Raw genomic sequence first — 20,216 nt, forward strand, 5'->3', positions numbered from 1 at the left:
GGTATGTATCGCCATATTGTCTTGACGTAACCATCCATAATTGATGACGTCAACCCTATATTCCATCGTTTCAATACTGTACTCCATTCACGCTAGTTGTCATGGAATAAATGACCCCAGAGTTATACCCACTCGGAGATAGGATGAATCATGGAAAGAAGACAGACATTGGGAGGATTAGGCCTGGTACTGCGCCTCAGGTAACCCTACCGACCCTGCACCTGCACCTCCATTTGGTGAGTCAGGTCCCAAGATTCTAACCCTCGGGTGCGGTAGCTCAGGGGTCACACCTCATGAGGGTAACCCTGAGTAGACCTGTGCACCGCCCTGGGAATTAGGGCTGCACAAGGCGCGATATCGCGGGAATTCTGGCATATCGCATATCGCATCGCTATCGCAAAATTAGCGAAAATTTTATCGCAACAATGTCAAGCTTGCGGTACGATATACGATGCGATATAGGCGATATCGCTAGGTCAGTATTACCCCCCCCCAGTGTGCTCAATATTCCCATAGCACGCTCAATCGTTCAAGAATATAGTAAAAATACAATCAAAACTAAAATAGCCTCTGTTTCCTATCTAGGACTAGCTTCTATAGTCTCTATAGTATTATAGTGACGTTTGGTGGTTGTATATCGGCTACGGTTACGTCCATTTAGCTATGAACCATAATAGATTCTAGCTCAAAGCAGTGCGTAAAGGATGGTCTATGGACGAAAAAGTCACCTTACCTGAGTAAACTATTATCAACCAACGTACAGTAGTGCCTCTTTTCTCGTTTGAACCTATTAAATTCATAGTTGCATACTCTTTTTCTCAATATTTACAGTATAAGATGTATTTCTATACAATGCGGCATAGGCCATCCCCATCTGTGTACTAGATTGTTTGTTCTCTCAATTGACCAGGCATTAGACGTCATCCATCACATTCACGAGAAAATACTTATCATGTACGAATAATTGTTAACTTACTCTGAAACAACAAGGAGTGCAAAGTATTATCCTCTTTTTTAAAGATCCATTTGTGTTGGTTAACAAACAACTCGACTTTCTGGCAGCTGTTCCGTCTCCTGCCTGCCGACCCTCCACTCAAATTTGCTTCTAATCTAACTGAAGTGACATTTAAATATCTTTAGACACTAGCTCTACAACCCAATGTGATCTGGTCTCAAATAAGAGGGAGTAGCTCACTCAAGAACATGGTTTACACGATGAATTACGGTGTGTTTTATAGGGTGATTTATGATATATTTTTTCAACTTTAACGAAGCCTCGGCTTTCCTATCACTTTGTCGTAGTATACCTTTATGAGATAAATTAAAAGCTGTTTCTATCACGGGTTGGTAAGGTTTCAAGCAGATAACATCTCTATATCTTAAATTCTTGCTAGAAACATTCAGAAGAAAAAAGGCTGATCCGTGGTGACGCACTCAACGGATACAGTACCCGCCGTCGATGAGAATTTCAGTCCCAGTTACCTAGTGTTGGAGATATTCTTTTGCTTCGCTCTGGTTATATCTCGAGGTACTATGAATTGGAAAAGTCCGACCCGACAAAGCTGGAGTCTTCGGCTGGATCTGAAAACCCTTCTTATGCGGGATTGGAGCAGAGTGAAGTATTGAAGGCATTCATCCATGATTTTTATGTCGTCTCGCTAGTGCATAGCGTGTGATCGAAGTAAGTTGAGCTAATATACCCCCAAAAGCTACTTCGAAGCTGTTGGCGGCGACGCTCCTGCGATGGAATGCTGGCCACCCAGGGCCGATTGGCACTTCCATGAGTATTTGCTTGGTCTTTGGGGCTGTCTCATTGGTGAGATGATTAATCTAGAGGTTGGCTATCACCATTATTTGTGCATAACGACGCCATGCTAACACACAAAGTGAAGACCCTTGCCTAGGAGTGTAAGAAACGATAGAGATGAACTTTTTTCTTCACAAGTGCTCCATTCAATACTCCTGGTAGGCATCGATTGCTTCGAACCACGCTTTTTATTCGATTAACAATATTTTCCACAGGTGGTGTTGCTACTTTGGCCAATGTACTTACCATATTCTAGAGCTGTGGGGATAGCCACGTGAGTTTTGTGGGCATAACCACCTACCTAGACTGAAGTTGATTAATACTTGACAAATATATTTCCACACCTACAATTTAAAAGTACCAATGTTTTACAGCGAAGATATGACATTTTTTTCCCGGAGCAAACTGCGAAAGAAACTTTGAACTATCGCGTGGGGTGCGATCGACAATAACGATCAGGGATGGTGCTTGGCTGAGCCAGATCAATTTTAAAGGGGGTGGAAAAAGTGGAAGAGAGCCCGATGTATAAGTTCTGCCTTGAAATCATCCTAGATGCCAGGACACAAAGGTTGCACCCTTCGGAGCCTAATGCCCCAGCCAGAGGCACCAAATAAAACATCGGGTTGGGACATTAACATAGAAAGAAAAGAAAATTCCGATCCTTCAAACAAATACGCCTGTGTATGAGGATGCTAAGGGGGAGGGGTTACATGATGGTGAATCTTGTTTATCGTAAATCAAAAGGGGCGCGGATAAAGGGGGAAGGGAAATGAGAAAATCGTGACAGGGTGGAGGCGACAAACAGGGAATATGGAGGAGAAAGTGAAAATAATTGTGCGGTAATTAGACCGCGACACGCGAAGCGAATCGTACTCGGAGGGGAGAAGCCGAGATTGGGTGCACTAGGTGTCAGATGAGATGCCCTTGCAACTTCGCGTGTTAACAAAAGTACAATTTGTGCAACTCGAGCGGGAAGCGAGTCCGGACATGGGGCGGGGGTGAAAGCAAAAAGGGAGAGAGCATTCGAAAATGAACCCCTTTACATATCCATGGAATCACCGCCGTTAGCGAAGTTGAATCCACCGGGCTGCTGCTGGCCGGCACCGAGAGCGAACCCAGTAGAGGTTTGCTGGGGAGCAAGCTCATCGATGTCGCCAGCACCCTCATCCTCATCAGAGAAGTACTTCTCGATGATGTTGTACGCCTTCATGTAAATCTCCTCGTTGGCGTTGTTCTGGCAGTCGTGGATCTTCTCCATACCACCAGCCTCCTCGATGAAGAGGGCATAGCGGTTGACGCGGGCCTCACCCTCGCCAGCCTCCTTATCCATATCGCCAACCTTCAGAATGTTCTCAAGACCATCAAGGGCAACCTGAATGATCTTGTTGTCGGGGCAAGCGAGGAGGTCACAGAGGGGCTTGATGCAACCTTGAGAGACAAGGTAACGAATCTGATCGGGCTTCTGCAGACCACCAGAGGTGGCATTGGAGATAGCCCAGCAAGCTTCCTTGCGGGTCTTGAAATCACCGTTGGCGAGTAGGTTGATCAGAGGGGCAATAATACCAGCGTCAATGACGGCCTGGATTTGGCTGGAGTTACCAGCAGTGACGTTGGAAATAGTCCAGCAAGCCTCCTTGCGAATACCATCCTTAGTGGAGCTGAGGAGAGACAGCAGAGCGGGGAGAGAGCCGCAGTTGATGATGACCTGGGTCTGGACATCGTCACCGGTAACAATGTTGCCCACGGAGCGGAGGGCGGGGGTCTGAACGGAGGTGGAGGCGTGCATGAGGAGCTCCACCAGTCGGCGAGGGATACCGGCCTCAATAACGGCTTGGATCTTGTCGTTAGCACCATCGGAAAGGTAGGAGATGGCCCAGCAGGCATCAATCAGAACCTCGTCGTCCAGCATGTAGATGAGCTTGGAAAGAACGGGCAGAGCGGGGGCGATCTAGGCCGATGTTAGTTTCAGATTTTTAACTAAAAGGAGAGGGTTGACAAAACATACAGTGTTCCAGTCGGGCTGAGGAGTCTTGCCACGGCAGAAGTTGCTAAGAGTCCAGGTAGCGTTGCGAAGCATGCTCAGCTTGCGGCCATCGTTGATGAGGTTGAGCAGAGGGCGCAGGGCACCAGCGCCGAGAACGAAATCACGGCAGTGAGGGCTGTCACCAGCAATGTTACCAAGGGCCCACACAGCCTGCTCGCGGACATCGGGCTCAGGGGAGGCCAGAAGCTCAACAAAGATAGGGACAGCACCGGCCTCGATGACGACCTGGGTTTGTTGGGCGGAACCGGAGGCAATGTTGGTCAAGGCCCAAGCGGACTCGAACTGGACCAGGGTGTGAGGAGAGCGAAGGAACTCAACGAAGCGGCTGACGACGCCGGTCTCGATAACACGCTCGATAGGAGGGTTGCGCTCCTTGGACAGCAATTTGCGGAATTTAGTAGTAGCCTGAATTTGCTCCTCAACTTGGTCGGAGAAGACACCCTTCACCATCTGGGGAAGCTCGACGTTGAGCTAAAAAATTCATTATGTTAGCTGTTTGTAATTCCCAGATTGTGGCTCGCAAAATATCGCATAGTGGGGTCGTGGGTATTTTGGTCCGTGTTGGAGGGGTCGGCCCCATGGCAACAGGGCGGTGAAAAAAATTCCATGTTGATGATCGCATCATGAAAACAAAGAACAGGTGGGCGCCATCACCGAGCAGGGGGATCATCGCTCAGATCATATGAAGCTTGTAAAAATTGCACCAAGGTGGACCAAGGCAAAAACGGGAATACGTTCAAGTAACGGAGAATGAAAAAGCAAAGTCAAAAAAAAAGTAAAAGTAAAAAACTTACCTCGCTCTCGATAGCACTAGCCTCATCATCACTCTCAGTGGCAGCAGCCATGCCACTACCACCAACACCGATACCTCCATCACTGGTTTGAACACCACGTCGCTTGGCCATGTTCTCCTCACGCTTCTGCTTCCGGATCTCAACCTGTTGTTCTTCACGGCGGCGGCGGAGCTCATCGGGGCGGAACTGGTTTCTCGCCTTGAACTGCGTCCGGCGGTGCTCTGGGATATAACGTTCGGCCATGGTTGCGAGTAGAAAATATGCGCGCCTCAGAAATCAAGTTTTAAAAAAGATGATAGGTGGGAATGGCGCGCTGAGGATGGGGAGGAGAGAGAGAGGGAGAGAGAGAGATGTGGGGGGAGAAGGAGAAGAAAGGATTCGTGTGTGTAAGGAGGGGGGGCCCGCGATCATGTGACGCTCTTTCCCTCCGACGGGGCGCATCTCTCAACTTTGCGAGCCTTTGTTTCCCTGACATATTCCTCAAAGTCGATTTCTCTGCTGATCAAACTTAATATTTCTTTGGAATCCTGGACGTTTTCTCGGAGATTGGTTCTAATCCCACGCGACGATGAGGGGTGTCCATTGACCGGCGCCAAGACTCAGCTGTGTCTCTTATTTTGCCATATGAGATACATCCAAAACTCTCTACTATCGGCAAAGACAAAACACTTCGATAGGGGGCCTTTCCCTTACATCTTCAAGTCTTCCAACAATCTGGACTCCTGGAGCTCTGTAATCATGGCCTCGACAGGTCTAGTCAGTATCGCCTCCGCATGTTCCACTCGGACAAAGGTCAACACCATTGGCGTGGTAGTGGATAAACTGGACCTCTATAAAACCCGAGGTTCTTCATATGGCGTCACATTTACCATCAAAGACTGCGAATTCGATGCTCCAACTTGGCAAGGCGGTCTCAAAGTCAAATATTTCAATGACAAGCAAGACGTGCTGCCAATTGTCGAGGTTAATGACGTAGTTCTACTTCGAGGTATCCGAGTAAGCTACCATATGTGTCTGCATGAGTGCAATTGTGACTTCAACACATTCAGTCATGTTAATGATCAGGACTGATTCAATAATATCTAATAGGTTACCAACTTTCAGGGCAAGCCAACCGGTGTGGCCTCACAGAATGACACGGTTTACTGGGCCATTTTTCGGCCGCAACCAGGGTCTGGGGATAGTTTTTCAGTTAGCCGTGGGCCCATCTCCTTTGACCCGGATCCAAAAGAGAAAATGATGGCAGCTCTACTTCTTGCAAATGTTACAGGCGAGGAGCAGCCCGCAGCTTTGCAGTCAATTGCAACACCAGCCCCAGCCCCAGCCCCAGCACAAGCTCAGCCAACAGCAATTTCAGGACAACCTTCCCAAAACTTTCGAACTCCGGCTGCTCCGCTCAACTTGAAACCATCATGCCTACCAATTACTCTTATCCAAGATGTGGAGGTTGGTCGACTGACCCAACTACTCGGCCAGGTAGTGAAGATGAATACATTTGACAGCGACAAAACCTTGATCTATCTTACGGATTACACCATTAATACGTCTCTCATGGACATCAAGAAAGACGATGAGGAAGATGGCATAGAAGGAGACGCCTATGGATACTTGACTCGGAAAAAGAAAAATTGGCCTGGCCCGTGGGGCCAACAAACAATACAAGTCGCTCTCTGGGAGCCCCATGCCAGCTTTGCACGTGAATATATCAAAGAGGGCAATCTCGTTCATCTCACATATGTACATGTCAAAGATGACCGTAGCGGAGGCATCGAGGCCGCTGTTCATAGGGACAAGCGTTTTGAAAGCAAGATCCATATCCACATCATATCAGACAAGTATGACGAACGCACACAGGGGCTTCTGGATCGCCGCAAAGCCTACTGGAAGATCCACGGGAAACCCAAGGTGGAAAGCGACCCGAACACAAACTCGAAGGCCGGGAAAGAAGCCGAGAAGCAGAAAAAGAACAAACAAAGTACACAGGAGGTCCGCAGGGAGGAAGGCCAAACGGAGTTACCAAGACCAACTGCGCGAAAAAAGACAAATTCAAACGGTAAGTAGCCTTGTCCTTTGGAGCCCCGCGAAAGATGCATACTTATATACTCGAAAGTCAAGTGCCTTAACTACGGAATTCCCGTTACTCGGGATGTCGATTCAATATTGTCTGCCGAAACTCATATCAACAAAATTTCTGGAGATGTTACCTACAAACTGCCCTTCCAGAATGTTTGCTATCGTCCTCTTGTTCGCGTCGTCGACTTCTACCCTCCAGACCTGGAAGACTTTGCAGTACAGGTTCCTTTAAACTCCATCGCTGACTACGATGACGAAGACGAAGTTTTGGGCCCCAAGTATCACACTTGGGAATGGCGATTTTGCTTGCTAGTCGAGGGAACAGAGCCCACGGACTCGAACCAGCAAACCAGAGAATTTATGCAAATCTTCGTCACTGATGGCGACGCCACTCATTTGTTAAATCTCGATGCCGATGAGTAAGTTTTGCCCACTGAACACCCGATTTTCCGAGCATTCGACTGAATGATAAAAAAAATTGCAGTCTACATACAAACTCGGATCGGCTGCATGAACTGAGAGAGAAACTTTTCGTGCTTTGGGGTGATCTTGAAGAACGAAAACAAGAATCCACCGCTACTGCCACTGGCGATGATGAACCATGGCAGCCTGTCAAGTCCTCCTCTTTGCCTTTTGAATGTTGTATTAAAGAGTACGGTGTGGAATGCAGCCATAAGGATCCGGATGCTATGGCTGTTGATGGGATCGATCAGGATATGTGCATCCAGCCCGGCTGCTTTGGTTGGGAGAGACGTTTTGCCATGTTTGGGACGACGATCCACTCATGACTCCGAGCTCATGTACACTAAAATAACAGTTGAAGTTATCTACAACAAGCACGTTACAAGACTACCAAGACTGTCAGTAATAACCCGGCAACCCATATGACCATCCGCACGCAAACTATGGTACCTCGGCCAAAAATCATCACTCCATCCATGAGCAGAGCTGTCAAGAGGTAAAAAGAGTAGTCGCGCCCGGGATCGAACCGGGAACCTTTTCGGTGTGAGCGAAACGTCATAACCATTAGACCACGCGACTTGATTATTAATACAAACTTGAAGTTCTGATCTGAGTCCTCTGGAACTTGATATATCAGATATTGTAGTGGGCGGTCCTTACGCCTTAAACTCAACTTCTTTGCGTATTATATGGTTAACTAACTCTCGCAGCTTGATTATAAACTTTTGTTTGCCCAGAAACATTCAGTCCCACTTGCATTATTGACTGGCAGCACATTACAATCACTCCGTTGCTTCTCGCTGCTGTCCAAGACCATTCGAGAATCCTGACCCCGACTGGATTGGCTCCGCCGAAGTACCCAGAAAACTATGACAAAATGATTCCCAAGGATAAGGCTCAAATTGACGAGCTTATCCCCTGTCAATGTATTTTCTATCTATATCGCGTCTTTAATGGAGGCCTCAATAAAGCACATCTTGAGGCTTTACAAGATCCCCGATCCTGTCTCGTCAGCATCTCGTCGATTTTACTGGACGCCAATGGTCTGGCAATCTAATGACTCTGTGAGGAAGTCTGATACGCATTCATGATACCTGGAACCATGTCCGAGGAGATTATCTCAGCCAGGAATGCCCTCTATCATTTTCCGAAGAGGAGCTTGCCGGGCAACCCGAGAACGAGCCGATGTGGTATAAATTAAATCATCTTGTCAGCCACTGGCGGGATGAACTAGGTGGTATATCAGAAGAAGGATGGGTCAGTACCGAGAAATTTGATCATGCCGTCAAACGAAATAATTCACACAAAGCAGAGTTCTCCGAGGGAGGCAGTGCAGACGAACTGGGGAACATTAGGCGGGGCTGGCCCTTCCAGGATCACGAGGAATTCTTTAAGTGAACGCTTAGTCTTAAGTACTAATTGTCAACCCCTTTTACGTAGACAAATTGTAAATTAGTTGAATTTTTCAGAATATCCAGTTTCCTCCGATATAATACCTACCTAGGTAGGTAATTAATGGATACTATTAGCTCCTGGGTTTATTACCTAGGTATATATGCTACTACTACTAGTAGTTGAAGTAAGGTATTTTATTATATCACACATAAAGGCACATCAATGAGAATACTGAAGCTATTTTGTGACTTATTGGTCGCGGCTCAGAACCACGAGGGCCCGTAAAAGCCCGGAGTATGATTACCCAGGCATATCATTGCTAAATAAATTCCTAATACAACAACGCTTTGTTCAAGAGAAATCCATCTGAACAGACTTTGGTGATCGAGAAGATATCTGAATAATCATTTTCTGGGTACGTAAATCTTTGTTTAAGATCGTCATGCAGGGGAGCTGCCGGTACCAGCTGTATTCACCTCAAACGCGGTTCGTCCAACATCAACAATAAGTAGTCGGAAGTTTAGCCGCGTGCAGCGTCTCCTCTATAAAAGCTGTAAAAGCTGTACCAATACTATGTCGGTAACAGATAATATAACCTTCAAGCCAGAATAGGTAGGTAGGTACTATCCGATGGTCCTATAGCAGAAGCCACAATACCAGCTATATCTACCATTTTATATAGCACCTTCTGGCCAAAAGGTGTGTATGAATTACTGCAATGTTTTTCATTAGGACTGACCCCTGTGGTGATACACATACAGCAGCTTTCAAGGTCTTTCTAAATGGACAGGATAGGTTGTTCAGAAAGCCAAAGAAGGGGTCCACTTATTAGTGCCTCCGTTTACGGTTTTTAGATAGCGCAGTACCGGGCGACAAAGTGTGACATTCGCGAGAATATTAAGCATAAGGGGAAAAGGAAGAGGAAGAGACTACACGCCAATACGAGATACAGATCTCGTGTGATAACGGGGTTTGTCATAGCCTTCTATTTCAGAATATTATATGCCATGGCTTTGCTTTGTCTGGTACATACGACCATAGGGTGTGGAGAACAGGGCTTCCCGTCCGCTCAGCCGTACTTAAGCCACACGCCGGCAGGTTAGTAGTATGGTGGGTGACCACATGCGAATCCCTGCTGTTGTATGTTTTTTTGGCCTTCTTACCTTGTGCTTTTTTTTCAATTTGTAGGTTACCGCCCTCCTGTGGTGATCTGCACGGCTGGCAATACTTCATGTCAAAATGGCCCTAAAACTAACTAACTAACTATCAGCCTCCTTTCTTTAACTTTACAATCCACCCATTTTTCAAGTTCATGATCCTTTGTCCATAATCCACTGAAGCTGTCCTCATCAATCCCGACAAATTTTAAAATATACCTTTCAAATACTACATATACTGCTTTTTTCTATTTTGTTACCAACCATGCCTGAGATACATTCAAGTGATATACTGCTGCCAAGCGAGGAGAGCTCTTTTCCCCAGGCGACCGAAGATGTTTCATCAAATATAGACTGTGATGAGTAGGAAGGGTTGACGCCAGAGAGCAAAATAGTATCTAACTCAAGCACGGGCCCTTTTCTTCTCATCATCATGGGGCCTGCTCTATTAGCTGGGTAGCTGATCGCAATCCTCTGCTGTATGGTTTTGAAGCTGGCCGATAAATGCGGTTTAGAATTATCGTCAAGTCATTCGATATTGCTTTTCTCTCAACTAGCTATGTGCGCATCGGTATGTTATCTTTGAGAAAACGTAGTACTACCCTTCTTCTCAAAAGAGAGTTTTATCTTATCAAACGGACTCGTTGGCGCGCGAACGAGCTTCGGAACTACGACATTACAAAGGTGCAACCTGGATTCATATAACAGCATCAATCTGCTCTGTGATGTTTATACCTTTGGTCTGTCCATTACGATATCTTGTCCTCGACCCAGAAAAAGTTCTAATATCTTCACAGCATACCCACTTGCTCAAATCCCTGGGGACCAGACGAGCTATGTTGATTGCATATAGTTCCTTATCAATAAGTACTGGTCTATCGTATGATTGCATTTATTTTGCCGGCTATAACTGTGGAAATAATCCACGCAGGAGTGACCACTGACTTCATGGCTTAGTGGACTGAGCGCGTCTTACTGGCAGCTACTGGGCTCATAATTCATCATTGGGCTTGGAAGCTCTGGAATCACTTTGTTTTCAATGATTGTCATTAATGGCAGGTGCCTCATTTTCACTGCAAGTTTCCGAGACTGACTGATCTACTCCAGAAATTGTTGGCGTAAAAAAGATTGCCCTTTGGGAAGTTTCGTGGCATGTATCGAGATGACCACTAGTATGTCTGCTGGCCCTTTGGGCTCTTGGATATACAGAGTACTCCTGGTGCTGATAGGTTTCTAATCCTGTCATAATTTGAAGAAACTAACCAAAAGCCAGCGTATTCTATCTTGAAGGCTTATTTGCGGCCGTAGGGATGGCTATTCTATACATCTCATTCATCAAGATCAGCTCCAACCCACGGTATTCTCAATCCACGTTGCTTGAGAAAGGGAGCTCACGAGTGCCCCGAATTGATATCATAGGTTGGGTGTTGCTTATTCTCGCAATGGCTACTCCGCTTATCTCTCTTACTTTGGGGGATAATATTATTGCCTTGAATGGAATAAGCCTGTTGAGGTCATACTGTTAATAAGTGGGCCAATTTTCATGTACTGCTTCATGAAGTTTGAAACAATATTCGCATCTACGCCGATTATGGATATGAGACCTGTTCTAAGGCCTTAATTTCTTACAGTTTTATTTCAAGTATTCGGCGTCTTGTCGATTTTGAATTCGGTACGGCACTGAAACTTCCATCAGTCACATGGTCCGGGGTGTTAACAAAACTAGAAGATAGCATGTATTGTTCCGCCTTATATTCAAGTTCATACCTTCGATGGCTCGCCTTTTGAAACCTCGGCCTTGACTTGTGTGTTCCTGGGATTTGCGTCGGGTGCAATTTTTAGGGGGCTATTTTGTTAAACGTGTGAGCTTCCCTGTGCAACAACTGATGTTAACCAATAGCGTGGTTTTGCTATGTATATGTGGGTTCTTTTAGCAAGAATCATTAGTAAGACTTTCATCCTCCCTCATTTTCATTCAGATTTCCTTTCGTCATTTTTGTCTGGTTCAAAATGACTGACCAATGTATAGAGCCCGAGTCAGCAGTATATTCGCCGTTTCTCGTTGCGTTTGGACTATCTACTGGAATCTGGCAAAGCTGCTTTTACATGTAACCCTTTCAAATACCAAAAAGCAATGTATGTGCTGGCTTATTCTATGTGTGATGATTAAACGCTCAAATTTTCATAGGGTGGCCCCAAACCCTGGCAATCTACTACATAACTGAAAATCTCGGTGGAGACTTGTGGATGGCATTGGTATTCACGATTACTCGCATCGTCCCCAAATTGGATATGCGGTCGAGCCTTGGTGACAATCCGGCTTCGCAGAAGGTAGGCTGTTTTGACCTTGGTTGCCGAAAGATTTGCTGACCATACAGATCATTGATAACGCGTTGCGAGATTTACAAATAAAAAGGGAGCTGGACACACGCTATGCATAGTTCTCCAGGTAAGTGCCATCACATAGCTACATGAACTATGCATGACTAACAGGATAATAGATCTAGTTTCACTTTGCGTGACTGCAACCTTAGTCACCGTTGTGGCTATGTGTATGAGTGTTTGGCCACCAAAACCAGACGAAGTGCCAAGTCTCTTTCAAGATGTTCCAGAAGCATAGAGAAATCTACATAAGGTTGAAAGGAAGAGTTCAAATTGGAAAGCCATCGGGCTTGGAGTGGGCAGAGGCTATATTGGGGTCATGTGCCTCATATTAGCTAATATCTCCGATTCAATACACCAAAGTCGCGTGGTCTAATGGTTATGACGTTTCGCTCACACCGAAAAGGTTCCCGGTTCGATCCCGGGCGCGACTACTTTTTTTGCCCTATTCCGGACCTTCTTTATTTCTATGTTAATTGGCTATCTTATTTTTAGTTGGCCTGGTGGTATTCCTGTCCATGCTTTTATTAAATCTAGTATTTCCCCTCGGCATTGACGAAAGCGAAGAAGGGCTCCGTGTTTTTGACACGACCCCAAGAAACAAATAATCGGCTTGCCCTTCAAACAGGAGTCATATTAAGAAAACATTATTTCCTTGCGTAAGCTACAACTCTCTGCCGATCATACTACCTAGGTATCTAGGTCGACATTTTCCATATTGCGAAATTGATTTGAACATCTCCCACTAGAACTCGAATCCTCCACGAATTGGTTTTCCCACCTGGGGATAGCTTTATCTGCTTCTGCGACCTCTGCTTTGGAATTTTGTTGATCCAACGCGAACTTCAAAGCTCGAATGATGACTCGGGGGGCATGTGCACAAACTTGAAGTACGGGGACGACTGGAAGAAGGACAAGTTGATGTTCTGATGGAGAATGGTATCGGTGATTTATTGGCACGCGTGTGTACATGCCCACTGGCAGGTGTTTAATTGCGTTGGGATCGTAGACTGGAGTCTAGACGGATTTCTCAGTAGCAGCTCGACAAGTTAAACTTGAATCAACCCCAAACTTGAAGAGGGTCGGTTATTGGACACCGTGAAACAGGAACCTAGGTATACTAGTAGTTCGGGGGGGGGGCAACCTCGGAGGCCGTGCTGATAGATATACTACTATCTGAGGAGGGTAGGTATCCTGGACTACATAGATGGTGATACTGATCTACCAGGTATCTAGATTTAAATATACCCTACCTAGATGAAATTTCCAAGTGAGTGCAGCGCGTCTAATGGCGAGTGGAGTACTCATGACCATCAGCACCGACATCATAGGTAAAATATGGATAAAAGGCTACAAAAAGCTTGTGCCAAGTGAAAAATACTTTGTTATTACTTGGACCCTCCAGGGCTTCGGCTAAACTCTGTACGGGCTTAGCGTATAATGCCATAATACAAGGGTCTTAGTTCCGCCTTCAGGGAGCTGCCCGCTCCCAGCCACTTCTCTCTCCTTCATTTGCAGTATCTCAATTAATTGAGACAGCCCATCACAATGAAACTCGGAAATGCTGTACTTTCTCTCGCAGCGTTAGTACGTATTTCTGTGGCTGGGAAACTTGGCTACTTCGATGATATCTCCATCTGCGCGGATCCGGATGGCCTGACGACGTGCTTCGATAGGGCGGAGACGCGACACACAACCTGTATCAGCGAGGAATGCCCAGATACCAAAGAGGAGAGTCAAAAATGTGCTGATGCCTGCGAGGGAAAGGAAATATGTGCCCTAAACTGTCCCGGTAACTGTGTTTCTCCTTGTGGGGCTGAGAGGGCTGGTAGCCAAATCGATTGTATCGCATCTAGCTGTTGGAATCAGGTTGGTACTACTCGCGCACTCCACCCTTGGACAATCTAACTCAGTCTTGATATGTAGGTTTACTCCTGCGAATACCAACATACTGTCGAAGACTTTATCTCGCTTTATCAAAAGGAATATCTCGATGATATTCCGTTCTGGCCCCCACCAGATAAAGCGCCTGGCGGATGCTCTTGTAACATCGGAAAAGTCCTCAAGAAGGAACTACAGATCGAGAACCATCTAACTAAATGTTTTGATAATACGACGAATCTTGACGGCAATGGGGGTGACTCTGATGATAACGACAAATACGTCATGGCCTGCCAATGCTGCGCAGAGAGTGCTGTTCGGTCAACGTACGTATAATCACTTGCCAAAGAATAGCGAACCCGTTGATAGACCATTTCTAATACAATCCAGGGTCTATGACACATGTCCCAACACCGAGCCCTCTACCATTGACGCCGAATATTGGTTTAATAGGCTAATGGATGAAAAAGATTGGAGTTCATGCAGATCAATTTTGGACGATTATGATTGCGTTGAAGATCTAGGGTATGGGGCTGAAAATGCTGGTGGCACTCATAAATATTACAAGCCTGGGGAATCTCCAAAGAATGGCACGGAGACTCTTTCTAACACCAATGGTGTTATATCCACGCCTATTAGCGGGACCAGCTTTACTTGGGATTATAGCACAGACGTGCACACTGTTATCGCCAAGTCGACAGACTATGTTGCCACGGCCAGTGCAGCTGTGACTCCAGCCAGTACTACGGACACTAGGAGTGATACCGATGTCAGCCAAACAGATACCGGAGCCGGCAATACGGCGACGGGCAAGAGCTCTGCCTCTGTATTTGCTGCGCAATTGTGGAGAATCATCGGCTTGGTGGTTATATTGGACCTGGGATTGATATGGTGATACTAGTAGCGTTAATGTAGGTAATTGAAATAATTTGACGGCCTTTGAACTTGTAGATTCCGGCGGAAGACTGACATGAAGATGACACAGGTTATTATGGAGTGAATCAGCGCAATGGCGTTTTGGAAAACAATCGCTGGAACACCTGGGCAGGAATACCCACTGGCAGGTGGTACTCAAAATACACGTTAATTTACTACTTTAGAGTGTGCTGTCGATACTAGTATATTGGCAAAAATGGTCTCCATGGTCTGCATAGTTGAATTATCGTATTTGATAGTAATACACTTTCTTAGAATAAGATGATTGAATATCCCGAGTGACTGGGTACATCCATGATACTATTGCCACATTCTCGGTGATGAGTATATTATGTATTCCCACCTCCATCAAATTCCTGACGCCTTTATCGAAACGCCGAAAGAAAAAATCCAGTTGCCAGCATTCCAGAAAGTTTCAATGAACCCACAAGAAATCAAAACCTAATCAAGGCGAACTCCCCTGCCAAACTTTATCGTAGGTAGGACAAGAGGTAAAATCATATGTTGTGTAACGAGAAGTAGAAATATGAGTGCCGAGGATGCAATGCCCTGAAACCCACACCGAAATTTGCAGACGCCCACTCAGAGCCCAGTCACGCCGAGACTGATAAAAAAAGTACAACTCTTGAAATCTCATGTATCTGGCAAGACCAAAAACAGCACAATATGACGAGGATAATTTGTTTTCGGACGTAAGAAAAAGCCAGGTCGTATGATTCTAAACCTTTGTCACTTTGACAATATTCGTGTCGATGCCATGTGCTACTGGCTCAAAGCGACAGCTGTCACCTCGGAAGCAAGTCTTTTTGCCAGGCTCACTCTGGGGGCAACGGTGGCCGTAGATACACTCCGGGTCGTCACATTCGAGTCCAAAACGACAGGGAGTCATGCGTGCGATAGCCGACAGAATATGAAGTTCTTGACGAGTTAATTTGCGATCGTGGTCATGATAGCAGTTTTCCTCGTTAGGGCATTCCCCGAGGAGGAAATGGTAATTGCAGAGCTTCAACTTCTTCAAACGATTGAGTTCATCGCGAGGAATGCTCTTGAAGTCGAGACGATCCACTCGCTGTCCATATTTATTCCTCTCCACAGTTTTGGCAGGGGTGGTTGATGTTTCTGTCTTGGAACGAACAACCTGGAAGTCGGGAGACCCGCCCCCTTCGTTAGGAGTCAAAGTTGTCAAAGGGGCCCCGGCACCTGAAATGCTGGTGTTGGTTGAAGTGCGGGATAGAGGCGGGGGCATCGAGAACTGTCGTGATGGAGATGGAGTGAGCAGGGTCCGCGAAGGTAGATTATGAGTATTCTTCCACGCAGGAGCCCAAGCAGGCGCCAGTTTGACGGAACGGAAAACTTCTGGAAATTTGGCGATGCGATATGAGTTCTTGACTGTCTCAAGCTCTTTCTCAAAGGCAACGCCTTCCACAAGAGAAATACGGCCAGTAAGATCGCCCTCTTGCAGTATGTCCTCCAGGAAGTTCGTGTATTCGGTATTTGAAGGGCAGCCTAAAAAGATCTGGTGGCAATGGCAGTTGTAAAGGAAGACCTGGAGAGTTTCTGGACGTGAGGATAATATTAGCAAGGTTGACATAGGTCGATGTCTGTGCGATTCAGGGACACAAACCTTTCATCTTATCGAGAGCCTTGTTTTGCCCAGAGCCAATATCCACGATCTCCGAGAAGGACATGGTCTCATTGAAACCTCTGATGAAATCGTGAATTCCAGAGGGGTCTGAAACCAGACCACTCCGAACGCACATCTCAGCAAAGACCCTCATATTCAAATAAATCTTTGTCAATAACTTCGGTACTTTAATATTCGGGAGGTTCGCCGTGACGTAGGTATGAAGGGCGTCGTAAAGCTGCTTGGCGGCATTGCGACCGCCGTCTTCGCCTTGCTGGAGGAATTCATCCTTGAAGATTATTCCTTCTCCATCTAATAGTACGACGACAAAAGGTTCTCGATCCTGGAGGAGCCCGACACGTATCAGCGCACGCTCAGGTGTTGGTTCACCACCGCGCTCACCATAATAGACTTGATCTGGTGTATCTGTTGCATCAACTCCATTTCGTGAAGTTGAATATCACGATTGAAGCGAGTCTCGCGTTCATGATCAAGTTTCTCTTGTTGGAAGGAGTTCTCGAGCTCGGTCACCCGTTTAAGGAGCTCCTATCGTACGATGGTATCGCGTTAGCCTGGCACATGCGAAAGAAGGGAGGGAGCGACAGCAGCAGGTACCTCGATGAGCTGATTCTTCTGCTGATCAACAGCGCTTAACTGGCGATATCGGTCAAGATAGGAGGTTGAATCCATTGTGCTGGAACTTTATGAGTGGGTTGTGGAAAGAAAAGTGGGTTGGAAAGTAAGGTGAAGAAGAGTTGGATCTTCAGAACGAGAAAGTGTCATAAAGTTTCCAAAAGCAATCAGGCGCTTGCGCGATCGTCACGGCGTTTTACCCTGCAAATGGGAAAAAAAAGATCCAAAGAATCACGCTGGAAATTTTAGCGTGCTTTGGCGTCTGCCGGTAAGGCGATGAAGTGGAGATTGGCCCTCTTTTAGCTTTATCTTTCTACCCTCTTTTTTTTAAAAAAAAAATCGAACCTCAAAAGGGCGACGAGATAAAATGCTTAGTAACAGACCTCAGCCAATCGGAGATGGCTGTTCACACTTCACAAATTTACTATAGGGACACTATATTGCTGAGTCAGCCACATGCCTCTGCTAAATACCATTTCTCTTTGATTTGCCCCAATATATGGAAAATAATTTATTTAAAGTGAGTCTGAAGATTATTTATGATTTAAATAAGTATTCTACTTAGTTTTCTTCCAGTTCCTCCCCAAATGAGTCGGAATTGAGATCTGATGAAATCTGATGAGATCTAATGCGTGTGGAAGCTGTCACGTGCTTATACTCCACTGGTGACTCAGCAGAATGTAGTCTGCTTAGTAAATATTTGTAGTGTCGGAGAGAGTTCCCCGGCCAAGTGGACCTACCTAAATTGCAACGTGTGATCACCCTCACCCTTGTGTACCTCTTTACCCTCACCTCGTTCTTTCTCCAGGCACTCAAGATGACTCGTTTCGGATTTCTCTCTCTGGCTCTCCTCTCTCTCCAGGCCTTCGTCGGCACCGGCTTTGCTGCTGTGAGTTTCGCCAATGGCTTAATTGATTGAATTCGCGTGACTCTTCGTCGCGACCCATAAGGAACTCAATTGACTGACTTAATACTCTTTGTTTTCACCAGGATGCTGAGACTGTCGCGGAGACTGAGGTCGCCAACCTTGCTGTCACTGCCGAGGCTTCTTTCCCCGCCTCTGAGATCTTTGGCGTCAAGCTCATCAATGGTCGTCCGACCGAAGCGCTGATCTCCATCACCAACGACGAAGCAAGCCCCGTCACCGTGAACTTCCTCGGAGGCAGCCTGTGGAACCTTGAGGAGGACAGCAAGGTCGTCCGCAACCTGACTGCCACTCGCTATGGCGTTGAGGTCCCTGCCGGCTCGAAGGAGACCATCCCCTACAGCTTCGCGACCGAGATGCACCCCCAGGATATTCGTCTGAACATTGCCGCCATTCTGTCGGACAGTGAGGGCAAGTTTTTCACCGTTCAGGCCTTCAATGGCACCGTGAGCGTCGTGGAGCCCGAGACTAGCATCTTCGACCCCCAAATGTAAGTCGCAAATCCCGGACCCCATTCCGTGTCGTCAGCCCATTGACTGACCATTCGTAGCATCTTCCTCTACTTGTTCCTCCTGGCTTGCTTCAGTGGTACCGTCTACTTCACCTACAATGTCTGGGTCGCTCCCTACTTCCCCCAGAAGCGCAAGAGTGGCAAGACTGGCGAGAAGCGTGCCGCTGGCAGCGCGAAGCGTCCCGAGACCCCCGCTGTTGAGGAGACCCCTAACCCCGCCGTCGCCTCCGCTACCACCTACAACGCCGACTGGATCCCCTCCCACCACATCAACCGCCCCGAGGCGCGCAAGGTCAAGGGTAGCAAGAAGCCCCGCGTGTAAACCATACATGTGCAAGAAACACTAGTGTGAAGATAGCAATGTTGGAGAATTAGAGGCTAGGGGTTTATCCCTTTAATGCCTACGGAGTTGTTGCTGATCTGAAATGTGGAAATTTTGAAGTGTGCTGAGAATGCATACGACTCATTGCTAGATTCGGACAAGCATGTACATTTAAGAAACTGAGTTGAACTCTTAAGGCTTCTCTAGGTGTCATTTGGAGAGGCTAATGGGAGTTTTGAATTACAGGTTTAATCTAAACGTGGAAAGTTTGTTGCCGACACAGTTGGCTCCTGTCTGACACACCTTAACTCGGTTATAATTTTCTCCATTCTAAGAATTCCTGCTCCAGATGACTCTTCAACTCAGTGAATCTGTTACCAAATTTCTTGCCACAGCGCCAGCAAGTAAAGTCTTCCTTTAGATAGTTTTGGCGCGTTGGCTCCCTCCGTGGGTCGCCTTGGGCCAACGGAAAATCATCGAGGGGCACGAAGAAGGGTGTCGCAAAGCTATTATAGTGCTTCCGGTGTTTCAAACGGTCACTGTAGCGATCCACCGCAATCACATGTACATGCAGGTGATTCATTGAAGGCACGGCATGGATCCCACACATGAGCTCCTTGTCCCAATCTCGTCCCGCGGGTAGTTCATCTGGCGGGGGGGTCAATGTTGAGAGCGCTTTGCCTTTCCTGTTCTTGGACAGAGTATTTCCCATATTTGCGGCGTAGCTCGGCAGCTGCGTAAGAACGAAGCTTTTGGGCCTCAAACTTCACTTTGGCAAGGAATTCGGGGTCTTCGAAGGCTTCGAAAGGGTGGAGGTGGGTTTTGGTCTGGTCGCGAGGGAGGAGGAGCAAATGGAGCGAGGATTTTGGAAACATGTCATGTATAGCAACGAAATCTGCGTTATGAGAGATCACGACATTAGAAGGATAAATCTCTGGGTTCGTGATGTAGGCCCCGAGCCCATCGCGTCCTCCAAAAGATTGGGGCTTTCTCGATAGGCTAGGCGCCGCGTGCTTGGCTTGTTTATGGTGAGAGGACATTAGTTCGGTAACTGCACATGAAAAGAAATGGCTTGTTAGTCTTAGTCGAGCGATTCTTCTCAATAAGCACGAAGATCAACTCACAAGCGTTTCTCTTCTCCGCGGTTCTACTCCGCGGTTCGGATGGAGGATTAGAGCTCGCAGATGCTTGCTCCATGCCAGACATGAGAGAAGATATATACTCCCAACCTTGGAAGGAATCACATGGGAACAAAGGATAACGGGTAATC

At 46.7% G+C, this 20,216-nt stretch overlaps 7 protein-coding genes across 7 annotated transcripts; 4 read left to right on the plus strand and 3 right to left on the minus strand.

Moving 5' to 3' along the window:
- Positions 1 to 2,846: 2,846 nt before the first annotated feature.
- N7533_004613 (karyopherin alpha) lies at positions 2,847 to 4,888 on the minus strand (the record flags this gene model as incomplete). The annotated part of the gene is made up of 3 exons (XM_057101263.1): positions 2,847 to 3,755; positions 3,813 to 4,322; positions 4,646 to 4,888. 3 exons carry the CDS (start codon positions 4,886 to 4,888, stop codon positions 2,847 to 2,849), a joined length of 1,662 nt encoding a protein of 553 aa, XP_056960893.1.
- Positions 4,889 to 5,383: 495 nt separating this feature from the next.
- N7533_004614 (uncharacterized protein) lies at positions 5,384 to 7,506 on the plus strand (the record flags this gene model as incomplete). Its single annotated transcript, XM_057101264.1, has 4 exons — positions 5,384 to 5,641; positions 5,735 to 6,698; positions 6,756 to 7,137; positions 7,203 to 7,506. The coding sequence occupies 4 exons, from the start codon at positions 5,384 to 5,386 to the stop codon at positions 7,504 to 7,506; spliced, it is 1,908 nt and encodes a 635-aa protein (XP_056960894.1).
- Positions 7,507 to 7,602: 96 nt separating this feature from the next.
- Positions 7,603 to 8,578, plus strand: N7533_004615 (serine/threonine protein kinase; the record flags this gene model as incomplete). Its single annotated transcript, XM_057101265.1, has 3 exons — positions 7,603 to 7,676; positions 7,928 to 8,223; positions 8,250 to 8,578. The coding sequence occupies 3 exons, from the start codon at positions 7,603 to 7,605 to the stop codon at positions 8,576 to 8,578; spliced, it is 699 nt and encodes a 232-aa protein (XP_056960895.1).
- A 5,084-nt stretch (positions 8,579 to 13,662) lies between these two features.
- On the plus strand, positions 13,663 to 14,890 carry N7533_004616 (uncharacterized protein; the record flags this gene model as incomplete). The annotated part of the gene is made up of 3 exons (XM_057101266.1): positions 13,663 to 13,983; positions 14,041 to 14,321; positions 14,386 to 14,890. 3 exons carry the CDS (start codon positions 13,663 to 13,665, stop codon positions 14,888 to 14,890), a joined length of 1,107 nt encoding a protein of 368 aa, XP_056960896.1.
- A 759-nt stretch (positions 14,891 to 15,649) lies between these two features.
- N7533_004617 (CCCH zinc finger protein) lies at positions 15,650 to 17,245 on the minus strand (the record flags this gene model as incomplete). The annotated part of the gene is made up of 4 exons (XM_057101267.1): positions 15,650 to 16,488; positions 16,556 to 16,898; positions 16,958 to 17,101; positions 17,171 to 17,245. 4 exons carry the CDS (start codon positions 17,243 to 17,245, stop codon positions 15,650 to 15,652), a joined length of 1,401 nt encoding a protein of 466 aa, XP_056960897.1.
- Positions 17,246 to 18,005: 760 nt separating this feature from the next.
- N7533_004618 (putative translocon-associated protein, alpha subunit) lies at positions 18,006 to 18,946 on the plus strand (the record flags this gene model as incomplete). The annotated part of the gene is made up of 3 exons (XM_057101268.1): positions 18,006 to 18,077; positions 18,179 to 18,603; positions 18,664 to 18,946. 3 exons carry the CDS (start codon positions 18,006 to 18,008, stop codon positions 18,944 to 18,946), a joined length of 780 nt encoding a protein of 259 aa, XP_056960898.1.
- A 644-nt stretch (positions 18,947 to 19,590) lies between these two features.
- On the minus strand, positions 19,591 to 20,152 carry N7533_004619 (DNA 5'-adenosine monophosphate hydrolase; the record flags this gene model as incomplete). Its single annotated transcript, XM_057101269.1, has 2 exons — positions 19,591 to 19,964; positions 20,071 to 20,152. 2 exons carry the CDS (start codon positions 20,150 to 20,152, stop codon positions 19,591 to 19,593), a joined length of 456 nt encoding a protein of 151 aa, XP_056960899.1.
- Positions 20,153 to 20,216: the final 64 nt, after the last annotated feature.

Source organism: Penicillium manginii (genome assembly GCF_028828005.1).
Source record: "Penicillium manginii strain IBT 31320 chromosome Unknown utg000004l:1.0-7231830.0:1.0-7236170.0, whole genome shotgun sequence".
NCBI lineage: Eukaryota > Fungi > Ascomycota > Eurotiomycetes > Eurotiales > Aspergillaceae > Penicillium > Penicillium manginii.